We start from the raw sequence: 18,122 nt of genomic DNA, 5'->3' as shown, positions 1-18,122 counted from the left end.
AGTTTTTCCTGCCTCTTCTCATTCTGGGACTTCAGTGACATGAACGCTGGACCATTTGCTATTGTCCGACAAGTCCTTGATGTTCTTTTCTCCCGTCTCTGTATTTGCCTTCTCTGATCTTTACTCTCTAATATCCACTCTGCTGTAAATCCCATCTAGTCTTTCTTTTTAAAGTATCTTCTTTTTCACTCCTGATCCTCTGCATTCTTGAGTACACAGAGGATATTTATAACTGTTTCTGTGTCTTTGTCTATTAATTGCCTCATCTCTGCCACTTAGCGATCTGCTTCTCCTGATAGATTTTCCCCTTGATTATGGGTAATGTCTTCCTGCTTCTTTCCATGCCTAGTGATTTTTTTCTGAAAAAAAAAAAAATTAAATACTGGTAAAATATATATAACACAAAATTTACCATCGTAACTGTTTTCTAAGTGTGCCGTTCAGTGTGCTAGTCAATGTGTTAACTACATTCACATTACTGTGTGACCATCACTGCCAGACTCCAAACTTGCAAAGCTGAAACCCTGTCTCCCTGAAAAAATAATGTCCCTCCCCCCTCCCTCCCCCACCCAGCCCTGGTGGCCACCACTCTACTTTCTGTCTCTATGAGTCTGAGTACTCTGGGGACCTCATATGATTGGAATCATGCAATATTTGTCCTCTTGTGATTTGCTTATTTCATTTAGCATAACGTCTTTAAGGTGCATCCACATTGTAGCCTGTGACAGGATTTTTCCCCTTTCTGAGTCAGGCCTACTGATATTTATTTATTTATATTTGAGAGAGAGAGAGAGAGAGAGAATACACAAGTGAAGCAGGGGGTGAGGGGAGTAGAGAAAGAATCTCAAGCAGAGTCCACACTCAGTGCAGAGCCCTACACAGGGCTTGATCCCACGACCCCGAGATCATCACTTAAGCTGAAATCAAGAGCTCGCCACTTAACTGACTGAGCCACTGAGGTGCCCCACGCCTACTGATTTAAAAAAAAAAAATTTTAACGTTTATTTATTTTTCAGAGAGTGCAAGCAGAGGAGGGACACAGAGAGAGAGAGAGAGAGAGATACAGAATCTGAAGCAGGCTCCAGGCTCTGAGCTGTCAGCACAGAGCCTGACACGGGGCTTGAACCCATGAGCTGTGAGATCATGACCTGAGCCGAAGTTGGTGCTAAACCAACTGAGCCACCCAGGCACCCCAAGGCCTACTGATTTTTAACTGAATGCTAGACCTTGTGAGGTCCCATTGTCAGGTCCCAAATGTTGTTGAATTCCTTTAAAGAGTGTGGGATTTTCTTCTAACAAACAGCTTGAAAGGATCAAATGGATCTCTAGTAGCTTAGCTGTTTTCCAGAACAAAGTACAGCAGTCTTTCGAGAAAGACAATATCTAGTCTCATGTACTACAAGGCCTCTTTCCATGCTGGATTTTTTTCCCAGCCCTGCGTGAGTGCCAATGACTATTCAGTCTACAAGTTCCAAATCAGATTTCTGGGGAAAAAAAAAAAAAAGAAAAAAGCTTCCTTAGGGGCACTAAGCAAAAGGCCAATTAAAAAAATTTTTTTAATGTTTATTTATATTTGAGACAGACAGAGCGCAAGTGGGGGAGGGGCAAAGAGAGAGGGAGACAGAATCTGAAGCTGGCTCCAGGCCCTGAGCTGTCAGCACAGAGCCTGAAGCGGGGCTCCAACTCATGACCCATGAGATCATGACGTGACCCCAAAGTCGGACACTTAACCTACTGAACCACTCAGGTGCCCCCAAAGGCCAATTTTAAATATTGTATTGGTATCCATGAAGACTCAAGACACCATAAATCTAGAAACACAGTCCTAATTGGCTCATTCCTATTATAAGAAATGATATTTATCCTCCTAATATAATATAAACTTCACTAGGATATTACTTCTCATATGGACATCAGGCTTATACTTGTCTACCACATTCTAATTTATTCTGTGTAACCTGAGTAATTGTTAGAGGTATCCAGATATTTAAAACCACCACCCCTCTAGTCAATCATGCGTCCTAAAAGGGACATCCAGAAATTCCTAAAACAAAAGAAACACAAATTATTCTTAAAAACTTCCAGAAGGGATCATCGGTTCTCATTTCCTGCACACTCCCCAAAATACAACGCCCACAAAGGGAGCGAAACAACTAGAAAAGGTGTTCACACTTTTCTCTAACCTTCACAAAAGTCATAAAAGATGACACTTCTGTTCTGAAGGCCCAACAAACCAATCTAAATGCATTAGCTAAAGTAGCCATGGCAATCCTACAAGCTTTGATTTGCTCTTAGCTAGTCAAGGGGAGCTAACGCTAAAGCACATCTTGTTACACCTATGTAAGTGCCATGGGGCAAGTAGAAAGGTCCGTGATTGGCTAAAGGAAAAGACCTGACTCTCTAAAACAGACCCACTAGGTTGTGGGACCTATTGGCTTTGAGACCTATTACAGGCATTAATAGTCATTTTGTTTGTGTTAATTGCCTATTTTACTGTCGATTTATATGTCCTGTCCAGAGTTGTGGTTTTTTTTATTAAAAAAAAGTTTTTTAATGTTTATTTATTTTTGAGAGAGAGAGAGACAGAGCATGAGTCGGGGAGGGGCAGAGAGAGAGGGAGACGCAGAATCTGAAGCAGGCTCCAGGCTCTGAGCTGTCAGCACAGAGCCCGACACGGGGCTCGAACCCATGAGCTGTGAGATCATGACCTGAGCTGAAGTCGGACGCTTCAGCGACTGAGCCACCCAGGCGCCCCTGTCCTGTCCAGAGTTTTAAATGCTACTGCGTGGTCACTGTCACATCAGGTCCTACCACAGAGAGAAAAACAGAGATTGACCTTGGGTCAACTATGGAGTATGTTCGATGCATGGGCTTTTGATCTTAATCAACAACATCTTGACAAGAGTGAAAATCTAGACATCATGAATTCATGTCCTGGAGCCTGACGTCATCTGTCCTTGGCCAAAAGAGAAACTGAGAGGGGAAAAGCAGCCCCTGACATCTGGAACTGATCTAACAGTTGTAGCTAGATCTCAGCATGATCATGAGCCCGTCTGAGGCTGACAGCCAGGCCATTTTGTTCTGTTGGATGTAAGGACCTTCATAGACTTACCAGCCTCAGAGGTTACTCTGAGACCAGGGGTAAAAATGAAACAAAACAAAGCCGCTTCATAATTTCATCTAAGAACAGATGCAAATAAGGCCACCGACCATCCCACGAAGTGCCCAATGATAAAGCTGTCACTGGCTTTCTAATAGCACTCCATCTGGACCAAATCCATGGCTTCCTTGAACCCTTCACCAAATGACCCACCCAACGCCCAAATCCTGTAACAGGTTGTTTTTTTTTTTTTTTTTTTTCCTTGCACGGGGGCTGTGGAGCGGGCGTGGCCAGGGTTGTAGCTGGGCCACTTACCCGCTGTGTGCCCGTGTCCCATACACTGTTGCTCTCCCTGTCTCAGTTTCCCCAGACGCAAAAAAAAACCTAGGAGCATTCTCTTTCAAAGGGAGCTGGCCACAAACAGGGACTGTTTACCATTCTTAATTGTTACTATCGTAAATCATCCCAACCACAGCTCAAGATCTGGGCTCCAGAGATGCAGATCTTCCCAGGAGGCCAGACTAATTTGGGCCCTGTAAGAGGACTGCAGCCAGCCAGGAGCATGCCTGTCTGCACTCAGCCCTGCCCACTGCCCCTCTGGTCCTTACCACTTCTTCCCTGGCATGAGCTGGGCGGAGTGGGTCAGATGGGAGCTGGGTCCAGGCGGTGGGGGTAGGGCAGGCTGTGCTGGCCACAGTCTTCAAGGGTTTAGGCACAGCACCTCGCCAGGCAGGGCCCCAAGTGTCACAGCCACTACTGCGGCTTCTTAGGCCATCCAAGTGGGCCAGGCTGGCTCAGGGCAGGCTCATTCTCCAGGTGAAGCAGAAAGGCTCACAGACCTATTTCCCCTCCATCTCCTGTAGAACGCAGCCAGCCTCCCCCGCTCCCCTCACACCTACCATGGATGGAAGCATTGCCGTTAGCTTTAATGTCTATATAGCCAACTCCTTCCGGAATCTAGAGATTATCCTTTAATTCCACAAGGGTGTGGCTTTTTTATTATTTATTTTTAATCTTTATTTATTTTTGAGAGAGAGACAGAGCACGAGCAGGGGAGGGGCAGAGAGAGAGGGAGACACAGAATCCGAAGCAGGCTCCGGGCCCTGAGCCGTCAGCACAGGGCCCGACGCGGGGCTCGAACTCACAAACCGTGAGATCGTGACCTGAGCCCAAGTCGGACGCTCAACCGACTGAGCCACCCAGGCGCCCCAAGGGTGCGGCTTTTTTAAAGAAAGAGGTGGTCAGACCTCACCTTCTACTGAGGGCTGAGCCCTGTCTGTAACCCACCCTCCCTCAGCAGAAGAGAGGGGATTGCAGCAGACATCTCCTCCCAGCCCAGCCCTGTATCCTTTCCCCACGACGCAGCAATGGATTGCGAGTTGCAATTCACGCAGCGCCCTTTAACATTTCTTTTTCAGTTAAAAAATCTATTTATTTTTATGGTGGTAAGATCCACATAACATAAGCTTGACCATTTTAACTCTCAGTGTACAATTCTGTGGCATTGAGTACATTCACGTTCTCGTGCAGACATCACCGCCATCCATCTCCAGGACTTTTCTCATGATCTCACACAGAAACTTCAGACCCATTAAATCATATCTTCCCATCCCTCCCTCTCCCCCAGCCCCTGGTGACCACCACCCTCCCTTCTGTCTCTATGAATCTGATTATTCTAAGTACTCATATAAGTGGAATCAGACAGTATTCATTCTTTTGTGTCTAGCTTATTTCACTTAGCATAATGTTCTCAAGGGTCATCCCTGTTCTACCACGTGTCAAAATCAAATTCCTGCTTATGGCCTAATAATATTCCATTGTCGGGGCGCCTGGGTGGCTCAGTCGGTTAAGCGTCTGACTTCAGGTCAGGTCACGATCTCGCGGTTCGTGTGTTCAGGCTCTGTGCTGACGGCTCGGAGCCCGGAGCCTGCTTCAGATTCTCTGTCTCCCTCTCTCTCTCTGCCCCTCCCTCGCTCATGCTCTGTCTCTCTCTGTCTCTCAATAATAAATAAATGTTAAAAAAATTTAAAAAAATAATATTCCATCATGTGTATATACGTATTTGTTTCTCCATTCATTTGTGGGTGGATATTTGACATTTCCACCTGTTGTTGGTAATGCTGCTACGAATATCGTATATTAATTTTGTATTTAATGTTCTCAGGAACCACCATTTTGTCTGTAGTCGGCAGTGTTCTCCATTCCCACCAGCGGTGCACAAGGGATTCAACTATTCCAAACCCTTGGCAGCCCTGTGTTTTTGTTTTGTTTTGTTTTGTTTTGTTTACTAATAGCCATTCTCATAGGTTGTAATGATATTTCATTGTGATCTTCATTTTGCATCCCCCTCATGACTAATGATGCTGGGCATCTTTTCATAGGCTTATTGGCCATTCATACATCTTCTTTGGAGAAGAGTTCTTTATATATTCTAGATACTAGACCTTTATCAAATACATGATTTGCAAATGTTTTTTCTCATACTATAAGTTGTCCTTGCCCTTTCTTAACGGTGTCCTTTGATGCACAGACATTTTTAATTTTTACGGAGTCCAATTTATCTGTGTTTCTTTTGTTACTTGTGCTTTTGGTGTTGTATAGGAATCAACTGCTAAATCCAAAGTCGTGAAGATTCACCCCTATGTTTTCTCCTAAAAGTTCCATGGATTCAGCTCTTATATGTTGATCATCGATTTAAAACTTAATTTGTAAATCAGTTAAGGGAAAAGAGTAGATGAAATATGCATTTATATATTTTTTTATGATTAGAGATACCTTTATCAGTTCTGTGTGTGTGTGTGTGTGTGTGTGTGTGTGTGTATGAATTCCCATCTGAGTTTAGTTGCTTTCAGCCTGAAGAATATTCTTCAGTATGTCTTTTTTTTTTTAATGCTTATTTATTTTTGATAGAGAAAGAGAGAGTGCGCACAAGCAGGGGAGGGGCAGACACAGAGGGAGTCAGAGAATCCAAAGCAGGCTCCAGGCTCTGGGCCGTCAGCACAGAGCCCAATGAGGGGCTTGAAATCATAGACTCTGAGACCATGACCTGAGCCAAAGTCGGATGCTCAACTGACTGAGCCACGCAGGCAACCCCCCCACCATTTGATTCTTGCATATAATTTCTTTTTTTTTAATGTTTATTTATCTATTTTGAGTGAGAGAGAGAGCAGGTGTGTGCAAGAGGGGGAGAAGCAGAGAGAGAGAAAGAGAGAGAGAGAGAGAGAGAGAGAGAGAGAGAATCCCAAGCAGGCTCTGCACTGTCAGCATGGAGCCCGATGCGGGGCTTAAACTCACAATCCCGTGAGTTCAACCTGAGCCGAAGTCGACAGTCTGGAGGCTTAACAGACCAAGCCACCCAAGGGCCCTGCACACAGAATTTTCACATATGTCATTAAGGAAAGGTCTACACAAATCCCACGATACTAGTGTTAAACACAGAGACATGCTACACAGAATCTAAATACACTGGACTCTGTTAAACGCCAAGTTTTAACATACATTGTTAAGCAAGTACATCCACGAAACAGTACAACTAAATACAGTGTTTCACAAACCTATTACACACCGTGCCCTGTTAAACGCAGCGTTCGCACATATCTCAACAAAGCAATTCATTCGTGCACCACCCAGTGCTAAAAACACTGCTTCACAGAGGAATCATATACTGAATCAATCACACGCGTCGCTCTTAAATGCCAAGTTTCAGCACGTGTCACTGAAGAAAAGGTGCATGTGCCACACGGCACTAACCACAATGTATCAGAGACAGCACTGTTCCGAATCACGGACACACCTACCGTGTTTAGCAACTTGCCACGGATGTATACCTTTCTTGGTGGCGCATGCTTAAAATGTTTTAAAAATAGCGTAGGGGAGCGCCTGGGTGGCTCGGTCGGTAAAGCGTCCGACTTTTGCGCACGTCATGATCTTGTGTCTCGTGGGTTCGGTCCCCACATCAGGCTCTGGGCTGACAGCTCGGAGCCTGGAGCCTGCTTCGGATTCCGTGTCTCCCTCTCCCTCTGCCCCTCCCCCGCTCACACTCTGTCTCTAAAATAAGTAAACATTGAAAAAATTAAAAGGAAAAACTATCCTATGATCTAGAAACCATTAAATAAATAAATAAATAAATAAATAAATAAATAAGCAAGCTTGGGTACATGATTATTATATATGGGTATATATACCCAATATATACCCAATATATATATTGGGTACATGATATTATATATATATATATGTACATATATATATACACATTATATATATATATTTATATTTATATATATTTATATACTTATATACTTTATATATGTATAAAGCTTGGGTACATGATTGATTCCAGAAAGTGAAGTCTCTGTGAAAAACTGCTTAGAAATGCATAGTGCATGTCACCAACTGACGCATGTTGACATTGGAATAATAGGCCAGCGTGTGTGATTTATTCCTTGGCGGTACATCCCTGTAAAAGAGCGTGTTTATGCACATACTCCTCTCTTGACTGACAGAAGTGGAAACTTTGCAGAACAGAGCTGGGGGCCTGAATATTTAGTATACGACGTCTGCCTGATGCACTCTGTGGAGCCCTGTGTGGTACATTTGCTCCGGACCTCGTGCCATACGTTGAAACTCTTCACACAAGTACGACAGGTGGTGACTGACCTGGTACATAGATGTCCGTGTGAAAGGATGCGTGTGACACGGTGTGCGTGTGTACTCATTTCTTTATCGCCATATATTGAGACTTCTGTTCATCAGAGCTCTGTGCGTGACCGATTTAGTACAGAGATGACTGAATCGCTGTGTTCAGTTCTCTGTCACGCATGTCCCTTGCTGACATCTGTTGAAACTCTGTCCTGTCAGAACTAGGTGCGTGTTTTCTTTGTCGTGGTGAAGTCTCTGGGAACCATTATGATTAAGAATTGGTGCATCATGGCCCTTTCATGAGGATGGAACTGAAAGAGAAGGAGGAAGCCCTTGCCGTTCCCAAAGCCAAAGCCCGCAAAGGCTTTGAAAGCCGAGAAAGCTGTGCTGAAAGGTGTCCAAAGTCCCATACGAAAAAGAAGATCCGCATCCACATTCCGAAGGCAGCCCAGATAGCCTCCAAAGAGCACCCCCAGGAGAAACAAGCTTGACCGCTATGCCATCACCAAGCTCCCCCTGACTTCCGCGTCAGCCATGAAGAAAATAGAAGAACACAGCACACTTGTGTTCATTGTGGACGTCCAGGGCAACAAGCACCAGATCAAACAGGCTACGAAGAAGTTCTAGGACGCTGACGTGGCCAAGGTCAACATGCTGATCAGGCCCGATGGAGAGAAGAAGGCATATGTTCGGCTGACTCCTGACTATGATGCTTTGGACGTTGCCAGCAAAATTGGGATCATCTGAGCTAAGCCCAGCTGGCTAAATCTAAATATAAATTTTTCAACATACAAAAAAAGAATTTATGCATCATTTACTCCTCTTTAGTGACGTTAGCACACGGTTGTGTGTGCACTCTGTTTTTAGTGATCAGTGTTGGCACTCTGCGTTTGAAGGACTAGGTGCATGAATGATTAAATATAGTGATATCCACCGTGTTTAACGTTGTGTGACTCGTGTATTTTGTCGTTTGCGACATGTGTCGAAATTCAGTGTTTTTCTAAAAAATTTTAAATGTTTTTTATTTATTTTTGAGAGAGAGACAGAGACAGAGACGGAGTGCAGCGGGGGAGGGGCAGAGAGAGAGAGAGACACAGAATCCAAAGCAGGCTCCGGGCTCCGAGCGGTCAGCACAGAGCCGGACGCGGGGCTCGAACCCATGAGCTGTGAGATCATGACCCAAGCCAAAGTTGGATGCTTAACCAACTGAGCCACCCAGGCGCCCTGAGACTCCACATTTAAAAGAGCTCTGGGAGAGGTTGAGTCAGTGCGGTGACATCTCTGTGAATTTCTGGTTAGCAGGTGCTCTTTCCTCTCTTATTGGTATGTGTGGAAACCAACTCACCGGAGCTGGGTGCATAGTTGACTCAGAACAGCGATGTCGTGGAGAAATGTTTAGCATATGGGCTCTTTGGCTTAGTGCCATGGATTGAAACCTGTGTCTCACAAGCCCCCTCTGGAATAAAGTCAGCCTAACGACCTCTCTTCTAAAGCTTGTTGTACCGTTTAGCCGCAGTGTCCTAGGTGTCCAACTTTCTCTAGTTGCCTATGTTGAAACAGTGTCTAACTGAGCTCTTTGCAGGATTGATGCAGGGGTGATAGATCTGTGAAACACTGTGTTTTGGAGAGGGTGGGGGGTTGCTCTGTTTTTAGTAACATGTAACTAAAATATTCTTTACTTAGTATGTAGTGTGTTACTATCTAAGTAACAAAACTCTGCATCTGAGCCCGCACGTGATTGAATCAGTACCATGTCAGGGAAGCGCTGTGTTTAGCAGCCAGAGCTGCCTGGGCTTCTTCTCTCGTTCCCTGGTTCTATTTAAAAATTGAGATATAGGGGCGCCTGGGTGGCTCAGTTGGTTAGGCGACCGACTTCGGCTCGGGTCATGATCTCACACTCTGTGAGTTCAAGCCCCGCATCGGGCTCTGGGCTGACAGCTCAGAGCCTGGAGCCTGCTTCAGATTCTGTGTCTCCCCCTCTCTCTACCCCTCCCCTGCTCACACTCTGTGTCTCTGTCTCTCAATAATAAATAAACATTAAAAAAATTGTTTTAATAAAAAAATAAAATAAAATAAAAATTGCGATATAGGGGTGCCTGGGTGGCTCAGGCGGTTAAGCGTCCGACTTCAGCTCAGATCATGATCTCACAGTTTGTGAGTTCGAGCCCTCCCCCCCCCCATTGGGCTCTCTGCTGTCGGTGCAGAGCCTGTTTTGGATCCTCTGTTCCCCTGTCTCTCTGCTTCCCCTGCTCACGCTCTCTCTCTCTCTCTCTCTCTCAAAAATCAACATTAAAAAAAGATATACCCTCTTAGCAGCTTTCACATATATAATACAGTATGTTAACTATAGTCATTATGCTGCATATTACATCTCTAAGGCTTATTTATTTTTAACCGGGAGTTGTACAATCTTTTGACCATCTTCCCCCATTTTGAACATTTCCTACCACTCACCTCTGGCAATCACCAATCTGTTCTCTGAATCTATGGACTCAGTTTTTGTTTTTTTGTTGTGTGTGTGTTTTTATTTTATTATTTTTTATTTTTTATTTTTATCATGTTCTTTTTTTAATTTATTTTTTAAAATTTACATCCAAGTTTAGTTAGCATATAGTGCAACAATGATTTCAGGAGTAGATTCCTTAATGCCCTTACCCGTTTAGCCCACACCCCCTCCCAAAACCTTCCAGTAACCCTTTGTTTGCTCTCCATATTTAATTTTCTTTTTTAAATAATTTTTTTAATGTTTATTTATTTTTGAGACAGAGAGAGAGCATGAGTGGGGGAGGGGCAGAATGACAGGGAGACACAGAATCTGAAGCAGGCTCCAGGCTCCGAGCCATCAGCACAGAGCCCGACGAGGGGCTTGAACTCATCAACCGCGAGATCATGACCTGAGCCAAAGTCGGACGCTCAACCGACTGAGCCACACAGGTGCCCCATCCATATTTAAGTTTCTTATGTTTTGTCTCCCTCTCTGTTTTCATATTATTTTTGCTTCCCTTCCCTTATGTTCATCTGTTTTATATCTTAAATTCTTCATACCAGTGGAGTCATATGATATTTATCTTTCTCTGATTGACTAATTTTGCTTAGCATAATACCCTCTAGTTTCATCCACATAGTTGCAAATGGCAAGATTTCATTCTTTTTGATTCTCGAGTAATACTCCATTATATATATATATATATATATATATATATATATATATATATATACCGCATCTTCTTTATCCATTCATCTATCGATGGGCATTTGAGCTCTTTCCATACTTTGGCTATTGTTGATAGTGCTGCTATAAACATTGGGGTGCATGTGTCCCTTCAAAACAGCATACCTGTATCCCTTGGATAAATACCCAGTAGTGCAATTGCTGGGTCGTAGGGTAGTTCTATTTTTAATTTTTTGAGGAACCTCCATACTGTTTTCCAGAGTGGCTGCACCAGTTTGCATTCCCACCAGCAGAGCAAGAGGGTTCCTTTTTCTCCACATCCTTACCAACATCTTTTGTTGCCTAAGTTGTTGATGTTAGCCATTCTGACAGGTGTGAAGTATATCATTGCTGTTTTGACTTACATTTCCCTAATGAGGAGTGATGTTGACCATTTTTTCATGTGTCAGTTGGCCATCTGGATGTCTTCTTTGGAGAAGTGTCTGTTCATGTCTTTTGCCCATTTCTCCGATGGATTATTTGTTTTTTGGGTGTTGAGTTTGAGAAGTTCTTTATAGATTTTGGATACTAACCCTTTATCTGGTATGTCATTTGTGAATATCTTCTCCCATTCCATCAGTTGCCTTTTAGTTTTGCTGATTGTTTCCTTCTCTGTGCAGAAGCTTTTTATTTTGATGAGGTCCCAATAGTTCATTTTTGCTTTTGTTTCCCTTGCCTCCGGAGATGTGTTGAGTAAGAAGTTGCTGCGGCCAAGGCCAAAGAGGTTGTTGCCTGCTTTCTCCTCGAGCATTTTGATGGCTTCCTGTCTTACATTGAGGTCTTTCATGCATTTTGAGTTTATTTTTGTGTATGATGTAAGAAAGTGGTCCAGGTTCATTCTCCTGCATGTCGCTGTCCAGTTTTCCTAGCACCACTTGCCGAAGAGACTGTCTTTGTTCCATTGGATATTCTTTCCTGCTTTGTCAACGATCTGTTGGCCATACGTTTGTGGGTCCATTTCTGGATTCTGTATTCTGTTCCATTGATCTGAGTGTCTGTTCTTGTGCCAGTACCCTACTGTCTTGATGATTACAGCTTTGTAATACAGCTCTAAGTCCGGGATTGTGATGCTTCCTGCTTTGGTTTTCTTTTTCAAGATTGCGTTGGCTATTCAGGGTCTTTTATGGTTCCATACAAATTTACGACTGTTTGTTCTAGTTCTATGAAGAATGCTAGTGTTATTTTGATAGGTATTGCATTGAATATGTAGATTGCTTTGGGTAGTATTGACATTTTAACAATATTTGTTCTTTAACAATATTTGTTCTTCCTATCCAGGAGTATGGAATCGTTTTCCATTTTTTTTGTGTCTTCTTCGATTTCTTTCATAAGCTTTCTATAGTTTTCAGTGTAGAGATTTTTCACCTCTTTGGTTAGATTTATTCCTAGGTATTTTATGGGTTTTGGTGCAATTGTAAATGGGATCAATTCCTTGATTTTTCTTTCTGTTGTTTCATTGTTGGTGTATAGGAATGCAACCGATTTCTGTGCATTGATTTTATATCCTGTAACTTGGCTGAATTCATGGATCAGTTATAGCAGTTTTTTGGTGGAATCTTTTGGGTTTTCCACATACAGTGTCGTGTCATCTGCAAAGAGTGAAAGTTTGATCTCCTCCTGGCCAATTTGGATGCCATTTATTTCTTTGTGTTGTCTGATCTGTCTTGTTCCTGACCTTAGGAAAACTTTTCTCCATTGAGGATATTAGCATTATATGGCTCAGTTTTTCTCCATTGAGGATATTAGCATTATATGGCTTTTATGATCTTATGATCTCAAGGTATGATCCTTCTATCCCTACTTTCTTGAGGGTTTTTATCAAGAAACGATGTTGTATTTTGTCAAATGCTTGCTCTGCATCTATTGAGAGGATCTTGTGGTTCTTGTCCTTTCTTTTATTGATGTGATGAATCACATTGATTGTTTTGCGGATATTGAACCAGCCCTGCATCCCAGGTATAAATCCCACCTGGTCATGGTGAATAATTCTTTTAATGTATTGTTGGATCCAGTTGGCTAGTATCTTCTTGAGGATTTTTGCATCCATGGTCATCAGGGAAAATGGTCTATAGTTCTCCTTTTTAGTGGGGTCTTTGTCTGATTTTGGAATCAAGGTAATGCTGGCCTCATAGAAAGAATTTGGAAGTTTCCCTTACATTTCTATTTTTTGGAACAGCTTCAAGAGAATAGGTGTTAACTCTTCCTTAAATGTTTGGTAGAATTCCCCTGGAAAGCCATCTGGCCCTGGACTCTTATTTTTGGGGAGATTTTTTATTACTAATTCGATTTCTTTACGGGTTATGGGTCTGTTCAAATTCTGTTTCTTCCTGTTTCAGTTTTGGTAGTTTATATGTTTCTAGGAATTTGTCCTTTCTTCCAGATTGTCCATTTTACTGGCATATAATTGCTCATAATATTCTCTTATTATTGTTTTTATTTCTGCTGTGTTGGTTGTGATCTCTTCTCTTTCATTCTTGATTTTATTTATTTGGGTGCTTTCCTTTTTCTTGTTGATCCAACTAGCTAGTGGTTTATCAATTTTGTTAATTCTTTCAAAGAACCAGCTTCTGGTTTCATTGATCTGTTCTACTATTTTTTTGGTTTCGATAGTATTGATTTCTGCTCTAATAATATTTATTACTTCCTGTATTCTTCTGGTTTTGGGTTTTATTTGCTGTTCTTTTTCCAGCTCTTTAAGGTGTAAGGCTAGGTTCTGTACCTAGACCTTTCTTTCTTCTTTAGGAAGGCCTGGATTGCTATATACTTTCCTCTTATGACCGCCTTTGCTGCGTCCCAGAGGTTTTGGGTTGTGGTGTTATCATTTTCATTGGCTTCCATGTACTTTTTAATTTCCTCTTTAACTTCTTGGTTAACCCATTCATTCTTTAGTGGGATGTTCTTTAGTCTCCAAGTATTTGTTACCTTTCCAAATTTTTTCTTGTGGTTGATTTCAAGTTTCACCGCATTGTGGTCTGAAAATATGCATGGTATGATTTTTATCTTTTCATACTTGTTGAGGCTGATTTGTGCCCCAGTATGTGATCTATTCTGGAAAATGTTCCATGTGCACTGGAGAAGAATGTATATTCCATTGCTCTAGGATAAAATGTTCTGAATATATCTGTTAAGTCCATCTGGCCCAGTGTGTCATTCAAAGCCATTGTTTCCTTGTTGATTTTCTGTTTAGATGATCTGTCAATTGTTGTAAGTGGGGTGGTGAAGTTCCCTACTATTATGGTATTATTATCAATGAGTTTCTTTATGTTTATGATTAATTGATTTATATATTTGGGTGCCTCCACATTTGGAGCAGAAATGTTTACAACTGTTAGATCTCCTTGGTGGATAGACCCCTTAATTATGATATAATGCCCTTCTTCATCTCTTGTTACAGTCTTTATTTTAAAGTCTAGACTGTCTGATATAAGTATGGCTACTCCAGCTTTCGTTTGTCAATCATTAGCATGATAGATGGTTCTCCACCCACTTTCTTTCAATCTCAAGGTGTCTTTAGGTCTAAAGTGGGTCTCTTGTAAAGAGCATACAGATGGATCTTGTTTTCTTATCCATTCTATTACCCTATGTCTTTTGATTGGAGCATTTAGTCCATTGACGTTTAGAGTGAGTACTGAAAGATATTAATTTATTGCCATTATGTTTCTTGTAGAGTTGGAGTTTCTGGTGGTGTTCTCTGGTCCTTTCTAGTCTTTGTTGCTTTTGGTCTTTTCTTTTCTTTTCTTTTTTCTTTTTTCATCTTTTCTTCCCTCAGAGAATCCCCCTTAACCTTTCTTGCAGGGCTGGTTTAGTGGTCACGAACTCTTTTAATTTTTGTTTGTCTGGGAAAGTTTTAATCTCTCCTTCTATTTTGTTTTTTTGTTTTTTTTTTTTTTCTCTGATCCAGTTTTAACAAAGAATTTATTTGCTGATCCCCAAAAAGCAAAACTCAGAAAACAGCCCCACCCCCTCACTGCAAGAATAGTTCTATAACAAAACATTTTCAATCATTTCCTCCTTTCTTCCCAAGGTGTGCTCTTGCGCCCATCAGTGTAGAGCAGACAGACATATGGAAATACTTTGCATGAAAGGCACATGGCACTGTCGTATCGCTCACACCTCCTGGTCCACCTCCCTGGCAGGCAGGCAAGTGGAACTTCTTCTATAGCCTCTCTTTTTTAATAGAAATTTCTCGAAAAATTTTCGTTATAGCAAAATATTTAAAGATTCCTCCCCCGCTCATCCCACTTCAGTTATCTACTGAAAAAGTATAGAATTGAAAAGTTTGTTGCCCCCGCTGCGATCAAAACCCTGAAGAGTGGAGAATTTCTGGATACTGTACAGGTTTTTGGGTTATATACTCGTATCTACAGGGGAATCTGAACGTCAAGTTCTGGATTTGATTGGAACAGCTGAAAACCTGACAGTCATTCTATGATGGAGCAGAACAGACTTTCTCCACCATCAACTGACACTACCTCATCGACCCCACATCCTGTAGACATCCAAGACTTGAATCTCACATACAGACTACATTTCAGAGACAGCAGAGAGTGCTACGGTGCAGGAACAGAACAGAATGCTGGTGAAGGCACAGAGGAAAGGATCCCAAGAAATTTTTAGTGCCATTTTGTTTAATAAGCCAGTAGTATAGCAACCTAAAGGCCTTGGCTGTGATCACACCAGGATGTTGTTATGGAACAGGTGCAGGAGAACATGACTGGCAGCTGGCGTCCCCTGGCTCACTGTGCTAACCACCTCCTTGGGGGACTACGGCTGGGGCGTGTAACGGAGGTACTTCTTGCCAGACGGGAGCTCTTTGGTGAAGACTCCTTTAGGGAAAATTTTTTTGGCTTCATCTTCAGGGATGGTTGGAAGAACCATCACGCTATCGCCATCCTTCCAATCAACAGGGGTGGCAACCCTCTTTTCTGCTGTCAGCTGGAGAGAGGTAATTACCCTGAGAATCTCATCAAAGTTCCTGCCAGTGGTTGCTGGGTAGAGGATAGACAGCTTCAGCTTCTTATCAGGACCAAAGATAAATACCACACGAGCTGTCACAGGCATGCCCTTTTCATCCTTCTCTGCTGGGTCCAGCATGCCTAACAGGATGGCAAGGTCCCGATTCTTATCATCAATGATGGGGAAAGGTAATTTTTCTGTGGGCTCCTGACCATTGTAAGCATTGATATCCTTGCTCCAGGCAAGATGGTCTTCAACACTATCCACTGAGAGGGCAATCATTTTCACGTTCTTCTTGGCAAATTCGGGTGCCAGCTTTGCGGCTCTGCCGAGCTCCGTGGTACACACGGGGGTGAAATCCCGAGGGTGCGAGAAGAGAATGCCCCATGAGTCTCCCAGATAGTCGTGGAAACGGATACGGCCGATGGTAGTATTGGCCTCGAAGTTGGGAGCCTCGTCCCCAAGAAGGAGACCTCCAGGCATGGCGGCAGCAGTGACGCGGGAAGACGAGGACGCGCAGCAGCGGCAGTCACCAGCTTGCAGGCTCTCTCTCCTTCTATTTTGAATGACAGCCTTGTTGGATAAAGAATTCTTGGCTGCAAATTTTTCTGATTCAGCACATTGAATATATCCTGCCACTCTTTTCTGGCCTGCCAAGTTTCTTTTTTTTATTTATTTTTTATTTTTTTTTAATGTTTGTTTATTTTTGAGACAGAGAGAGACAGAGCATGAACGGGGGAGGGGCAGAGAGAGAGGGAGACACAGAATCTGAAACAGGCTCCAGGCTCTGAGCCGTCAGCACAGAGCCCGACGCGGGGCTCGAACTCACGGACTGCGAGATCGTGACCTGAGCCGGAGTCGGCCGCTCAACCGACTGAGCCACCCAGGCGCCCCATGGCCTGCCAAGTTTCTGTGGGTAGGTTTGCTGCAAACCTGATCTGTCTTCCCTTATAGGTTAAGGACTTTTTTCCCTTGCTGCTTTCATAATTCTTTCCTTGCCTGAGTATTTTGTGAATTTGATTATGATATGCCTTGTTGATGGTAGGTTTTTGTTTAATCTAATGGGAGTCCTCTGTGCTTCCTGGATTTTGATGTCTGTGTCTTTCCCCAGGTTAGGAAAGTTTTCCACTATGATTTCCTCACATAACCCTTCTACCCCTTTTTCTGTCTTCATCTTCTGGGACCCTTCTGATTCTGATGTTGTTCTTTTTTAGTGGGTCACTGATTTCTCTAATTCTTAAATCATGCTATTTTGCTTTAGTTTCCCTCTTTTTTTTTCTGCTTCATTATTCTCCATAAGTTTGTCCTCTATATCGTTGATTCACTGCTCTGCCCCATCCATCTTTGCCGCTATGGCATCCGTTCGAGATTGCAGCTCAGTTATAGCATTTTTTATTCCATCCTGCATAACTTTTATTTGCTTTATCTCTGCAGAAAGGGATTGTAATCTATTTTTTACCCCAGCCAGTATTCTTATTATCATGATTCTAAATTCTGGTTCAAACATCTTGCTTGTATCTGTGTTGATTAAGTCCCTGGCTGTCTTTTCTCCCTGCTCTTTCTTTTGGAGTGAATTCCTTTGTTTTCATCATTTTGAAGGAAGAAAAGGAATAAGGTAAAAAAAAATTAAAAATAACACACACACAAAATCAAATAAATGATGCTAGATGCTAGGTGTGTTTTGGATCGGGTGTCAAAAGAAGCTTAATAGATTAGAGAAAAAAGGTGGGGTGGGGAATAAAATGTTTGAAAACTTGAAAAAATGAATACAATAAAATAGAATAAAATGAAATGTTGGAAGTAAAATAGAATTTGAAAAATTTACAAAAAAGTAAAAAATATAATAGAAAAAATAAAAATATTTTTAATAAAAATTGAAAATAAAAATAAATTTTTTCTCTTTCTGTATTCAAGAAAAAGAAAAGAAATGAAAAAGAGAAAAAAGAAAATTGCATAGATGGATCAGCAAACAGACTGAAATATGATTGAAATTACTTCGTTTTCCCTTAGAAGTCAAACTATGAAGCACTTTAAAGTGCTAAAGTGCTAAAGCACCTAAGCAGGTGGAGAGACTTGTGTTCCTGAAGAATGAACTGTAAGCCCAGTTGGCCGGGGCTTAGCGTAATGGCTCCGTTCTCCACTAGATGGCGCTGCTCAGCTTACTGGGGTGGATTGTTGTGGTGCATCGTAGGTGCTTATGTGCATGCATGGGAG

The 18,122-nt window shown here is 42.3% G+C and overlaps 1 protein-coding gene, 1 long non-coding RNA gene and 1 pseudogene across 2 annotated transcripts in view; 1 reads left to right on the top strand and 2 right to left on the bottom strand.

Annotated features, from left to right (window-relative positions):
• Positions 1-181: 181 nt before the first annotated feature.
• LOC115500857 overlaps positions 182-18,122 on the bottom strand; it is a 66,635-nt gene continuing 48,694 nt past the window's right edge. Inside the window, exon 2 of the long non-coding RNA XR_003964657.1 lies at positions 182-359. This is a non-coding gene — a long non-coding RNA (uncharacterized LOC115500857). The remainder of the gene's footprint in view (positions 360-18,122) is intronic.
• LOC115500856 lies at positions 7,864-8,627 on the top strand (annotated as a pseudogene).
• Positions 14,849-16,460, bottom strand: LOC115500855 (peroxiredoxin-6). Its single transcript, XM_030295587.1, has one exon. The coding sequence runs from the start codon at positions 16,389-16,391 to the stop codon at positions 15,717-15,719; it is 675 nt and encodes a 224-aa protein (XP_030151447.1). The 5' UTR covers positions 16,392-16,460; the 3' UTR covers positions 14,849-15,716.

This window comes from Lynx canadensis, chromosome E1, assembly GCF_007474595.2.
Source record: "Lynx canadensis isolate LIC74 chromosome E1, mLynCan4.pri.v2, whole genome shotgun sequence".
Lineage (NCBI taxonomy): Eukaryota > Metazoa > Chordata > Mammalia > Carnivora > Felidae > Lynx > Lynx canadensis.
Note: the sequence above shows the minus strand (reverse complement) of the source record. Positions and strands in the feature narration are given on the sequence as shown.